Source organism: Lichenostomus cassidix, chromosome 14 (assembly GCF_008360975.1).
Source record: "Lichenostomus cassidix isolate B80296 chromosome 14, HeHo_3.0, whole genome shotgun sequence".
In the NCBI taxonomy this organism is placed as follows: Eukaryota; Metazoa; Chordata; class Aves; order Passeriformes; family Meliphagidae; genus Lichenostomus; species Lichenostomus cassidix.
Genome location: NC_139495.1, coordinates 6,913,212 through 6,927,075, shown reverse-complemented (window position 1 = coordinate 6,927,075; position 13,864 = coordinate 6,913,212). Strand labels below are relative to the sequence as shown.

The following is a 13,864-nucleotide window of genomic DNA, read 5'->3' as shown; positions in this document are numbered from 1 at the left end:
TTCAGTCTTTTTAAATGCAATTCAAAATATTATTTTGAAAAGACCATTCTTTCTCTCTGCAGAAAGCTTTGGAAATACTTTGAGTAGGAGGAAGCTGATGGACCAGGTTTATTATAGCATCCACCACTATGATTTAGGCAAAATCTGTGCAGAGAACATTTTGCCCAACACTTCAGTGTTTCAAGTAGAATGTTAATTTAGGGTGATAGCAATGATTTCATAAGAGTTTATTTTTTTTTTTTTTGGGTTCTCATACAGTTTTTCTTATGCTTGTTTTTTATTCAAATTGTAACATTTTTTTCTTCTTGGACTTACTTCAACAGCTTAAAGAAAGATTTTAGATTTTCCTGTGCAGCGTTCAGGATTTTTTGGACTGTTTCTTTGTCTTTATCAGTCAGGATGAGCTATATACTAATTTTACAGGTTTGTACACACAACATATGGGAAGATAAACCATTTTTCAAATCTGATTTCAGATACATGTTACGTGCTTTCATTTGCCATCATTATGTTGAATACCAGCCTGCACAACCACAATGTGCGAGATAAACCCACAGTGGAGAGGTTTATCTCTATGAATCGTGGAATTAATGAAGGTGGAGACCTTCCAGAGGAATTGCTAAGGGTAAGTTAGGCTGGGTAAGACAAAGCCTGGCTTTGTGTTTTTAATAGCAGACTTAAAGTGTGTGCAACAGTTCTCAGGCAAATTTGTCAAGGGAAAGCAAAAGAACATTTTCTGGCATGCATAAGCATTTGAGTGGCTGCAAGAAGCATTTTCTGATATTCGCAGCTACTTTGAGCTAGTTCTCCCTACATCCAATCTTTTGTTGAGAACAGGCTGTTTCGAAAAAAATGCTCGATATATCTCTCAGTAGTTTGCTTATGGCAGAATTCTTGTGGAATTGGCTTCTTATGTAAAAATGTAGTATTTCTAGATAAGTCAGAAAAAATAGTAAAAGTTACTTGTTTTCTTATTGCCTCTAATTTTTTCCATGTGTTTTGTGGAACTCCCTCCATGAGAAATCAGTAAAAATATTTACTGCTGTAAGATGATGTGAAGGACTACACCATTATCTGAAAAGGCAGGTTCATTCAGCAAAACTTGTACTAAATGAGACTGGCCCTGAAACCTTTGAAATACTAAATGCTGAAGTTAAACTAGAATTGTCTTTGCTAAGAGTGAGTGAGAAATCTGTACTGGAAAGACACTTGCTTATATATGAACTAGTTTAAAATCAAACTTGACCAAAGTAGTAAACAAATATTGACAAGGGGTGGTCCAGAATTTTATGGACAATGTTTCTTGTGCTTTTTATACAAATAGTCTGAGAAGCAGTAAGATGTCCTGGTTGTATTTTATGTTAAGACATTTATTAATGAGGTCTTTTTTCCTTTTTTTTTTTTTTTATCCTTTCTAGAATTTATATGAAAGTATTAAGAATGAGCCATTTAAAATTCCAGAGGATGATGGAAATGATCTAACGCATACATTTTTTAATCCAGATAGAGAAGGTTGGCTGCTGAAATTAGGTTAGTCACAAGGGCAGTTCTGCTGCTGTATGTTTGTTCATTGTTAGCATGTTTGCTGCTCCGTGTCTCCCTGCTTTCTTGTGAAGGTAACAGGTTTAACTTTGTATTTAAAAATGTATGAACCAAAACAAGTAGCTCCTTTACATCTGAAGGCTGTTACTTCTTATTTTACATACCCAAATTAGCAATCTTGTTTCGAACTTCGGAGTTTTATTTCTGAGATCTGAGAAATAAAAACTCAGCAACAAAAAGGAAACACCACATGGTATTTACCACATGCTGTGACTGATAAATAACAACTAAGTCTCCATAAGGTCATTTCAGAAAACTGTGTGTGATATTTCAACACAGTTTTCTGTGTACAAAAATGGATTTCTCTTCAAGTGGTTATTTTTGTATGTCTTTATTTTTCCATATTATTTGTGAGTTTCTCTTGGTTTGGTTTTGGCTATGATTTTTTAATGAGTGGTTTAAATGTGCCTTCTTGTTTTCCTTATGGCCTATGACCTATCACCTTTCTGTTCTGTGACTGGCTGTCTCTGCTTATTCTGCATTAGGAGGTACGTATCTGATTGCTTTCCAGTGCCCTCTTCTTCAGTTGCTCATTCTTTTATTTTCTTCCTCCTTCCTCCTGGTTTTTTCTTTTTTTTTTCTTTTTTTTATTTTAATCAGATGTGTTGTAGCATTTTGCTTTTTCACTCAGTGTCACTAACAGTGTCATCAGTGGTGCTCTGAGGGACTGGCATGTCAGTGTCTAAGTCACATGCAAGTGTGTTCCGCAGAAGAAGAAAGCGTTTACATGTAAAGCAGAAAAATAAGGACTTCAGCACACTTTTCTCATTCATGGAAGAACATAAACAAAGCATAATCTCTACTGAGAGTAAACATGTCTTACTCTCATGAAGTTTCAGAATGGTTTTGTTACTTGTTTATCGATGATTAGATTACTGAAAGATTGATTACATTTGAACTGCGTATTTGTAAAAGCTGTTCTTTTCCCTGCTTATTTTCCTTTTTAAATAATACATTTAGCTTACTTTACAGAGTCTTAAATGAGCTTCAAATTTAGGGTTGCAGAAACCTCAGGTGGTTCAGTCTCCTGGCACTGCAAGATGCCTTTGTTTTTACAGACTCTTGTAAAGTTGATGGGATTCACTTTTTCACTTGGCCTTAAGGAATTTTTTTTCCTATATAAAGGAGAATGACATTTTGTTTTAACAGTTGTTTCTCAAAACAATATTTTTTTTTATATTTAAACACTACTACACATTTCAGTAGAGCCAGTTGTTGGCCACTTTAATGTATTAAAGTGCTTGTTAAAGTGGAAAGAACTTTGCACTTGGAGAAAGGTGACTAAAGTGTGAAAAAGGATATGTTCTGGGGGTGCACATGGGGATGATGGTGAAAGCAGAGCCTGGATGGAGCCATGGGCCCACTGTGCTGATTGCACCTGGAACATGGTGGTCATGCTTGTGCTGGAAGGAAATGGATGTGAAAAGGAAGCATTTGGAATTCATTCACGTGCTCTCCAGTGTCATATTCTGACCTCTGTGCTGCAGATGCTGTGGAGCTCCTCTTCTAACTACAAAAAGGAAAGCTCTTGCTTTTTGACTTCAATTGGCTCAGCTGGCACAATTTTGAACATGACTTTGCAGCTTTTCTCCATTTTGGCATGAGATGATGGTTAACAGAAAAGCCTTTCAAGTTGATGTAGGTGGAATGTGCTTCTTGGAGAAGAGGTTGAGTGTAAGGCGATGCTGTGCCTGTTTCTGTTCCCAGTGCTCCCTCGTAGACTTACACAAATAATGAGAGTGCAGGCAAGTGTGAGTGTGTGTAGAGGAGTGACAACATCCTCTGTGGAAGAAACTGTCCATAAAAGAGATCTAATAAAAACTAGAGGAACAAAGAAATTGAGGAAGCGATGACTGAAAGTGAGTGAGAGCTGCCAGGTACTTCTGCACAGTCAGGTTTTGGCTGTGATGCAAAGTCAACAAACCAGAGGTCAGGACTGAAAACTCTGCCTGAGTCTTTGGTGTGTAGGATGCAGATGAGACACAGTGCACAGAAAACCCAGTAGTAGAAGGGTGTGTGAAGCACAGAAGGGTGTTACACGTAACACTCCCACGGTATGAGGGTTATTTGAATAAAGAAATGAAACATGTCCAGAAGCCTCTGGTGAATCAGCCTGGGAATGCCTGGAGCTGTGCTTCCGTGGAAGACTGCATTTTTTTCAGCAGACACAGATTGGTACGGAGTAATACTCTGCTAGCTGAGATGCAGTGACCAGAAATAAACCTGACTGTCTTTTTTTTTCTTTTTCTTTTTTTTTTTATTTCTTTCCTTTCCCTCAAGTTTCCTGTTTGCTAGGAGTCTTAAACTGTATATTGAGAGTGCTATCTCAGTCCACATTGTTTGCATTTTTACAGTTCTTTCTGTTGGGAAGCACTTCTTGTGAAATGGGTAGGGTTTCCTTCAGTTCTAGAAGGTTCTGATATTTAAAATTTGTGTGTTGTTGAAATGCTAAGGAGAAGACTCCTGTATGAGGGTTTAAGTGCTCAGTTGTGATAAAACATAAAAGTTGAAAGTTTTATTTTAAACTATAAGCATTACTAAGACTACTTGCAGACCCTGAGTATATCAAGACAGGATTTTGTATCTGGTATTTCTCATAGTCAGCTCTTCCCATTTATGCAGTTGTGCCCCTTTTTTAGTATTCCATCTCTCACTAGATTGATTTTTCTCTGGGCAGAAGATGGATATCATGAAACTTCCATATATTGTAAAATTAATTTATCCAAAAGACCACTCTGGGTTTTAGAAGGCTGGGAGGGTACAGAATACTTTTGGAGTTTGCTGCTCTGAATTGTTCAGAGGTGACCACATTAAACCCAAGTGCCAAACCTGGCAGCCAGACAGCAATTCTGGTTTTATCTATCTAGACTTAGCCAATCCCTTTAAATAGACATCTTTATCTTGGTAGACCTAAATTATCATTGAGTTCTGCATTGTTTGAAGCATGGTGTAATGAAAATGAATGCAGCAAGTTAAAAACTGAAAGCTGCTGAGTGCTAGTGAGTCCTCGCTTGGAGCAGCTTAACACATTATGAGCTTTCATGTTTTTCTGCATAATGAGTGGTGTTGGTACCATGAAATTTTCTTCCATCCACTCTAAGGTATTTTGAAATGGTTGCCTGTGCTCTCTGTTAATGCCCAAGTTAGAGCTGTTTTGCACAGGGAGATGTTTCCTTGCCTTAAACAGCTTCTCTTGGCAAGTTGCTTGGTTTGTGTAATGCTTTCTTCTAGTTAGAGGGAAACTGTGACATTATTCCCCCAAACTGGAGAGGAAATGATTCCAGCCAGACACATCAGTGTGTTAATTTTTTCTGCCAGTCAGGCGGTTACAGAGTGCTTGGAGATGATCCAAAAGCTTCACATCCGGGCCTGTCCCGCCAGTGGTGCTTATTCCAGCACATCTGTCCTTGGGAGGATGTTGTTTCTCTTCCCTAATCTGGGGCTAGAGAACAGTGCTGGTTGATCAGGAAAGCAGTGCCTTCCGGTACCTGGTGGTGACTGAGGCTCTTCCAGGTTGAGGCAGTCAGGGTTGTGGTCAAGGGAAAATGCTTTTTAAAAGCCAAACTTTGATCCAACCAGCTGTGCAGTTGCTGAGTCTGTTCTGTCTGGTGATACCTAAATGAACTCAGGAAGGAAAAAAGTGTTCTTGGTGTGTGTATCTCTCTCCTTCAGCTCTGAAGTTTTTATATAAATGAACTGAAGATTTGGGTAGGATTTTCTAACTTTGGCATACCTTTCTGCCTTTAACCTTAAGGCCTTTTCTGCTTTGGAGATTTATGTTTCCTAAGTCATTACCAATTGTTTTTACCCCTTTACTTTAGATGGTTTCTTTTACCTTGTTGTCTAGTTTGTACTTTGCCCAGAGTTAAAAAAAAATCCTATGTTGAGTTACAAAGGCAAAGAGGGTTTGTGTTCCTGTTTCTGTACATTTTGCCTTGTTACAGCCTTTTCTTGTAGTTTACTTACATTTCCAGCCACAAGATAATTCACTTCTATATTTTTTGAGATGTCTGTGCATTTTTGTAATCAGCTTGATCTTTCAGAAGTATGTCACTTATCTCTCCGTTTCTGTAAATGTTTATGGATTCATGCTCTGGTTTTCTTGATCCTCTTCTGCTAACTTAATTCCTTCCAGTTTTAATCTTTAAAAGTCTGGGAGCTGGAATAAGAGATGAAGTATGGTACTAAACCGTTTGTTGTTGTTTTGTGAGCCTGCAGCAATCTCATCCAAGGACAAGAATGTTTTCTTATCACGTGTTTTTACCTATTAATCTCATGTACAGAGTTTACAGGCCACAGCACCTTATCAGCCAGCTGCTTGGGCTGCAACCCGTTGTAAAGGCATACTAAATGCATGTTATATGGTGGCCCCTGCAAATTTGATTAGTACAGATTAGATTTTGAGCTTTATTAGAGTTTCTGTGCTGTTGACAGCTGCAACTCTGTCATGGGGTGGGGAGACAGAGACTTACATGTGAGAGTAGCTCCTTATCCCACAAAAGAATCCTGCCTTACTGTCTTTTTTTTTTTTTTTCCCCCCTTTTTTTTTTCCCCCTTTGGAAGAGTAACTGATAGCTTGGTGGAGCAGAGACTTAAGGTCTATTTCCATGACTCCCATGAGTGCTGTAACCAGTGAGCTACTGGCTGTTTTAGAGAGGAGAGAGCAGTAAGAAGGATGTTGTTGGAAATACTTAATCTTCTTTTTGGCTTCCCCGGAGCTGGGAGATGTTTCATGACAAAAGCTTCATCAAAACTGCAGCATGATGACAAAAGGTTTCTGGTTTGAGAAATCTGGCTTTTCCAGAGAGAGGGGATGTTTTCAGGAAAAATTGTAGCAAACTCAGCTGCCGTTTACTACTTGGCAGTTCACGTTGTTCTGGGAGTGTGTGTGTTTTAGGTCTGTTTCTTTCTTAAATTACAAACAGGTCTTCTCCTAAATATATGGTCATTACTGATTTTTTTTTTTTTATTGTGCTTTGATATGATATCACAGTTTATGAGAAACACCTTTGTTCAATATAAGCTGTTCTGTGATAGTAACCTCTTTCCCTGTTTCATTCTCTCTCCTCCTGAATTGTTTTTCTGCTGGAACTGGGCAAGCCATGACCTCTGATAGCTGATGTTAACTGTTAGCCTGAAAAACGTGGTGTTGTTTTAGGGCCATAAAAATGTTAAGTGATGTTAATCTGCTAACCTTAGAGAGCAGAACGTGACTTAAAGCCATGGCAATTGCTCCTGGGTTATGTGAAAACAAGTCACGTTGTGGTGATGGCAGGGAGTGCCCTGGCAGTCACTGTGACTTGGCAGCTGCTTTTCAATTGATCTGGAAATGAGTCAAGCTCAAGTTCATCATTCCAAGCCCAAACACTTCCTGATACTTGAGCCAGCTCTCGGTCAAGGTGATGGGGAATTTTTCTAGTGACTTACGTGCCAGTTTGAACATCTCTGCAGTGCTTCATTTAAGGATCTGTCACAGTGGTTGTACTAAAATGCCACCAGTTCTTCCCTCACTGTCTCCAGTTCACTCAACCATTCATTGTGTCACGGCTTCTGCATCTTGCACTATTTTGCCTTCACTTATTTCACCACACCTGCTTGCAGATTAAATTTTTCTTAAGATACAATTGCATCTGGTGGAAACAAAGTTTGTTGAGTACATTGAATGTTGCAGTGTGTTAGCACTGAGTTATTATGGAGGTTGTGAAACCAAGCCAAAGGAAGGTACAACATGCAACATACTTGGTCTGCAAAGCAAATATGCAGTAGATTGGTATCAAGAAAGGTCATGATATCTCTAGAATTGTTCTTTAATATGATTTGGGTTTCTGTATTAAAAAAACTCCAGCTATCTTAAGCATAATTTTTTTCTTAAGAAAAAAATTATGCTCATGTTTTAAATTTGGTTATATGACTTGGATTAAAAAAACTGGATGTCTTGTGTGTGTTGATGGTGCTCTTTTATGCACAGGTGTTCAATAGCAAGATCAACTATTTTTAAATGTTGGCTTAATGAAATTAAATCACTGCTGAATGGATGATGCACAGGTGGTGACATAATCCTGAAGTCAGATAACTATGGTGGATCTAAACCTTTAAACTAATAACATGTGAATCCTTTATCTACATTTGTCTTTCCTGGAAATGAGTTTTAAAATAATGTCATGTGAGAGGCCAGGTGTGTTCTGAGGCAGCCAATGGCAGAAAAACAACTGAAAGGGCCAAAATAATACTGTTGTTTCTAAAAATGAACTGAACCCTACAGAGTGACATTAGCAGTTGTAAGGAAGAGGAACTCTGTGGTTGCTCTTGTCTAAACTGTTAATGAAGGAAAAATTGGCATCTTTGGAGCACTAGCTATTTCTTCTCTCATGTGTACTCACTGATATATTAACCCATGAAGAGAAGATTATTATAAAATACTGAAAGATGACAAATGACTAAATATGGTATAGTTTTGCATAGGATTTGCTCCCTGTTGATGACACATCATATTTGTTCTGTTAGTGATGTTTATAAGCACCTTATGAGCTTGACATTAAATCCGAAAGTAAAGACAGGTTCTTAATCACATGTTTGCTCATGAGAGGAGTGACAGGAAGGTGATAAGATGCCCTTAATTTTATTGATGGGACCCTTCCCTTGCCTAAGACAAGCTGTCCAGGGGGTTGGTCCTGTTGCTGGGCCCAGTTGCAGGTTTTGCAGGCAGTGCTGGTGTGAGTGCCTGCCTCTGGGGTGTCAGAGCAGCCCCAGGGCTGGCCTCCCTTGGGCTCCCTGGCAGCACTGGCTGTGTCCAGCACTGTGTGCAGTTGGCATTTTTGGTGCAATGAACAGGTATGAGGGCCTGGACAGAGGGAGCAGGTCTGGCCACTCACTGTTGCCCATGGCACCTCCATAGTTGATGCTACCTCAGGACAAGTTGCAGTAACATGTTCCTTTAACCTCACTCATCTGTGCTTGATCCATTTACCATTAAGCAATTAAACCATACTTTGAAAAATAAGCAAAACTTTATTATTTCCTTGCCTATTGTTGAAGCCTTGACAACAGCACATGTTTAATTCTGGAATACCTTTTGTTTGTAGGGGGAAGAGTAAAAACATGGAAACGGAGATGGTTTATTCTGACTGATAATTGCTTGTATTACTTTGAATACACAACAGTGAGTATATATCATGGTGAATTTTGTTTGTAATCAGGATATATGAGTAGCTAACAATGTGATGTTTTCCTAATTTTTTAGGACAAAGAACCTAGAGGAATTATTCCATTAGAAAATCTTAGCATAAGAGAAGTCGAAGACCCTAGAAAACCAGTAAGACAGTTTCATATTTATTTTTTTAGTGGAGATAAGCAAACCATATGGAACTTAAATGTGATGTTAAATGAATTGATTTGTCAGTCTTGTTTTGTTTTTTAAAATTCATTACTTCATTTCTACCCTCCAGAACTGCTTTGAGCTCTACAACCCCAGTCATAAAGGTCAAGTCATTAAAGCGTGTAAAACTGAAGCTGATGGTAGAGTGGTGGAAGGCAACCATGTAGTGTATAGAATATCTGCTCCCACTCCAGAAGAAAAGGAAGAGTGGATTAAATCTATCAAGTGAGTTTTAAATGTCTTTCAGAAATGAAGAGTAAGCTCTTTTCAGAGTGTGATACTCAGAGAATTTGTTGTAACTTGTTTGAAGAACTCTGGTGTGGCAGTGTTCTCAAGGATTAACAACAACCTCTGTGGGACTGATGGATCAAGATACAAATCTCCTGTTACTGTCTGGTCCTAAGGAAATACTGCTGCTAACATAGATGAGGAAAATATGGATTAATTGTTTTTTACAAATGTAAAACCTTGTGTGAATTGTCTTTAAACCTAATTCTACTGGATTCGTACTTCACCTAATAATTAGCTTTAGTGACACATACCATAAGCATGTTCACAGGCAGCTTTAAACTTCCACAGCTTGACTTTATCTTGGAAGGTGTATAAACAGACCCACACTTTAAGAAATAAATAATAGTCAAGATGTGAAAGTATGAACTCTTAATAGATCACGGCTGAATAGCATCTTTTGCTAAAGAAATACTTGTGGTGCTTAGAACTCAGCCATCCATCTTACTAAGAGTGTGGAGTCATCCACAAGGAAGAGAGAACAAAAGTTTAGTTTTCAAAACCAGGTATTTGTTAACCAAACGGATGATTCCTTTTTTTCTCTTCCAGAGCAAGTATCAGCAGGGATCCCTTTTATGATATGCTGGCAACAAGGAAACGAAGAATTGCAAATAAGAAATAGAACATGATCAGCTACTTGCAGACCTGCATCAACTTATAACTGAGCATACAGCAGAGTGATAGAAGAAATTGGACAAACTAAATGAAGACAACTGTAAATTTTATATATATATACATATATATATACACACATTTTACTATGGCATAAAAACTTGGCAAAACTTTTCAGGGTAAATAGTTACTGGCATATAATTTGAAGTAAGCTTCAAATCCCAGAGAATGATTATATTGGAACTTAATTCAACTGAAAACATGGGAACCTTGTTTTCACTTGCATTAGTGGCAACTCCAGTTTACTTGGGTTGGGAGGGAAGGAGTTCAGGGCTAGCACTAAAATGTCCTCTACCTGAGCATATTTCCCATGAAGGAAGGAGTGATTATAAAACTTTGAGTTCTCACTAAAGTGCAGCACCAACATTGGAGCACAGTGTGATCTGGCACTTCATTTTCCTGTAAGCAGAAACCCCCACAATCCCAATGTCAGTTTTCAGTCGTGTTTCACAGTAACAGCTGAGTGCAGCTTTCATTCAGGATTCTTCTCCTACCTTTATGGAAATAGCTTTTCTTCAGAAACAGTGACTGGCAGCTCAGTAGGTACCTCGTGGTGCCAAAAGGGTTTGTCAATGAGCACTGAAATACAGGCAGGGCCCAGCAGCAGAGGTTTGAGCCTGTAGCCAGGGCATGAAGCACAGAAATGGTCTGGTGTTTGCCTTGGCTAAAGCTCATTCCTTGTACTGTCTGCTTGTACACTCACAACAAACACTAAGGTTTAATGACTGCTTTAATCTGCTTTTTGTATAGTAACATCCTCCTTATGTTTGAGATGTTGCAGTTTGATTCACACTAAGTAACTCCTAAAGGAGAGAGAGGACAGGGCTTGTGTGATTTTAGACCTTGCATGTGAAAACACCCCCAAATAATTTCACATGCATTTAATGTTTTTAAAGGGAAAACCCAGGGAGATGAACTGTGTCTGTAAGGTGCAGCCATAGAGAGTTACGCAAGCAGGATTCATTCCTTCGCTTGATAACAAACTTTGGACATAGAGTTCATGCAAGTTCATACAAGTTCAGTATTTTTATTGCATTCTTAAAGGCAATTTTCAGATTTTTTGCTTCAGCAGTTGAAATAAAAAAAAAATAGACATTTTTACTTAAAAAATAGAATATTACACATTGATTACCCGGTGCAGGTACACTTCCCCCACAGGCAAGTGTCTGTTATGGATGTTTCAGGAACACATCAACTGCTGCAGCAGATTTTACTCAAGTGCTTTTCTGTTGATAACACATGTACTGTTTTTAAGGTAAAGCCCCTAATCCCACAATGGGGGCAAAAAGTGGGAGGTTGTGATTCTACTGCTTCTGTTACTACTCACTTTTTCCCAAACTTGTTGAACCTGAGCCATGCCTACTGTGCCAGTGAACACTTTGGAGACCCAAAATGTAAAAGCAGCTTTGCTTGTTGGTTGCTTACAGGAGCATCTCTGATTTGTTGTAGGGAGATGTGCTGCACTGGCAAACCCACAGACTTACTGAGTTGATCTGTTTGAAATCTCCTTTGAACTGTAAGGGAGAGTCTGTTTCACTGTTCTGTCTTACTGATTTGCCTTGTTTTGCATGGGGTGTCAGCCTGTGAATGTTTTGCTTTATTGCATGTTTGCAAAAGAGGCCGAGAGGAAAAGAACAAAGTAAACTTTCCTACATTTTCGATTTTCCCCAGTGTGTGTGGAATTGCTTGGGTGAATGTTCAAATCCGAGTGCTTCCAAGGGAGTAAAACTCAGCCAAAGGAGGTAGAATCCTTGCATAAGTGTCAGTGTGGGGATATCTTTGCTTAATGGAACACATTTAAACTCTTTATAGAAATGAATTAAGTTGTGTGTCTTGTTTGCAAAGCAGCACAATGATGGAGCTGCTGCCAGCACTTGTTTTGAGTCTTCTGTTCTGCAGTGACATTTTGTTTTCAAGCACTGCCTACATCAGTCTTAGCTTTGGACAAGTAGATTTGTAATGCAAATAGTGACAAGCCAAATCAGTGGTACTAGTGAGCAAAAAGGCCAAAGGCAGCAAATGCACTATTTCTGGAGAAATGTGAGATTACAAAAGCATTAATAAGCCATGAAGCACTTTTGTATCAATTCTTATCTTCTGAAATACCACCTTTGAGAAAATCTATTTATTTAACCAGGTGAGGATGTCTGCCTATAAGCATGAAGGAAATGCCTTGAGAGTTCATTTGCTATATTTAGTTTGAAGTTCTTATATCCGGCAGAAATAATTATTTAGAGTAACATGTAACTGAGGATATTATAGCAGGAAATATATTATTTCTAAGCATTGAAATGCAACATCTTAAACAGCTACTTGTGGTGCTCAATGTATCTATTTAATTTACCAAAGCTAATGGAATAGCGTTTTTGTGTGTGTTAATATTTGATTTCAAATGTTGTTTGTAACAGTATTAACAGGGAGTGAAACTGGCCCAAAATTTCCACTGGCCATGAGGCCAGTAAAACAAAGTGGCTTGTGAAAATTTTGGCCATATCAGGTACTATCCACGAGGGTGAAGAAAAATCACTCAACCTTTCCTTTTTTTATTGGGCTTCAAGTCCAGGGGTGGCTACTGCAAGTGGCTGCTCGGTGGCCTAAAGCAGGATCTGTTACAGTTTGGCCATGCTGAGGAAAAGTCCTTTGGGGACAACAGATTCTCCCTTCCTGTTGCACTGAAACTTGAGTAATTCTTGAGCTCTTTGGTTTTGGCACTGCCCTTTACAACTGCAGTGAGAGCCACAGTGCAGCTGGGAGGGAACTCTACACAAAACTTAAGCTCAGCTGGACTGACTTAAATTTTACAATATTATGACAAAATAAGCTCTGTGTCACTTAACATTTTGAACTGTTTTAAACTGGTACAAAACTGAACCTTTATAAACTGAGCAGCATTTATAATGCTTCATATATAAAAAACTGCATATTTTTAAGATTTATTACATATCTATGTAGATATGCTTGCTGGAAAAGCTAGGTCTGTTGTAGACCAAATGCTACAAAATAAGACTTGTGGCTTACCAGTTTCATTTCTATATTTTCTTGGAAAATGTTTCTAGCTAGAGTTTAAATATAAAATGTAAATACTGTACAGGTATGTATTGATATGAGTATTACTTGGTGTACACAAGTGATTTGCATGACAAATATTCTGTATCAATCATTGTTAAAACGGTGATGTTCTTATGTAAAGCTACTGCAATATTAATGTTTTCATTTATCATTAAGACCTGTTGCTTAAATCTGTCAATTTTCTCAAAAATAAAGTGTGAAACTGTACTATCATGTATCTCCTCATTTACCATGAATACATGGGAGGCAATTGTTGACTCCTAAGAAGTTAAACTTTAATTTTATAACTGCTCTTGTAAGTAAAAGGTGTTTTTTCCCTACTCTAAGCCCAGTAATTTAAATTATCAGGTTTAATTTTTCAGAGAAAAAAACCCTTCAACTGCAAAATAGGTTGTTTCAGTAAAGTATGTTACATGAGTGTGACTTCAGTGAGAGCTGGTTTCCCTTGAGAGCCACCCTAAATTGAGGTATTTTATTTTGTCAGTTCCCTGCCATGAGTTTCATTCAGATGTAAGGGGGGAAGCAGATCTCTGCTCCTGGAGTAGATTAATTAGTTTCCTCAATTAGCACTTAGGAGCAGGTGCTGCTGCTCCACAGCTCTGGGGCAGTGTCACCTCCCTGCTCCAGAGCCAGCTGGGGCAGTTGTTGCCTGTGGAGCTCTAAAGGGAGGCACAGCAACAACACAAACTCCTTTGAGATGTTTGTGCTGGAGTTACTCATCAGACAAAGGACAAGACACCAAATCTTGGAGCCAGAGGACAGAGGAGGAAAAAAAAGCCAACTACAGGACAGGAATGTTGGTTACTTTGCCATGTTACTTTATGTAACGTCACATCACTGTTGCCATAGGAACATTAT

At 38.5% G+C, this 13,864-nt stretch overlaps 1 protein-coding gene across 2 annotated transcripts in view; it reads left to right on the top strand.

Moving 5' to 3' along the window:
* The window catches only part of CYTH3 (cytohesin 3), a 48,784-nt gene extending 35,571 nt beyond the window's left edge, over positions 1–13,213 (top strand). Inside the window, exons 8-13 of one of the 2 annotated variants that reach the window (XM_085074667.1) lie at positions 477–625; positions 1,419–1,520; positions 8,672–8,761; positions 8,843–8,914; positions 9,048–9,202; positions 9,815–13,213. In XM_085074667.1, coding sequence (XP_084930793.1) covers positions 477–625; positions 1,419–1,520; positions 8,672–8,761; positions 8,843–8,914; positions 9,048–9,202; positions 9,815–9,887 — 641 coding nt within the window. In that variant the 3' untranslated portion in view covers positions 9,888–13,213. Of the gene's footprint in view, positions 1–476; positions 626–1,418; positions 1,531–8,671; positions 8,762–8,842; positions 8,915–9,047; positions 9,203–9,814 lie in introns of both variants that reach the window. The other variant, XM_085074666.1, reaches the window with a different exon arrangement.
* Positions 13,214–13,864: the final 651 nt, after the last annotated feature.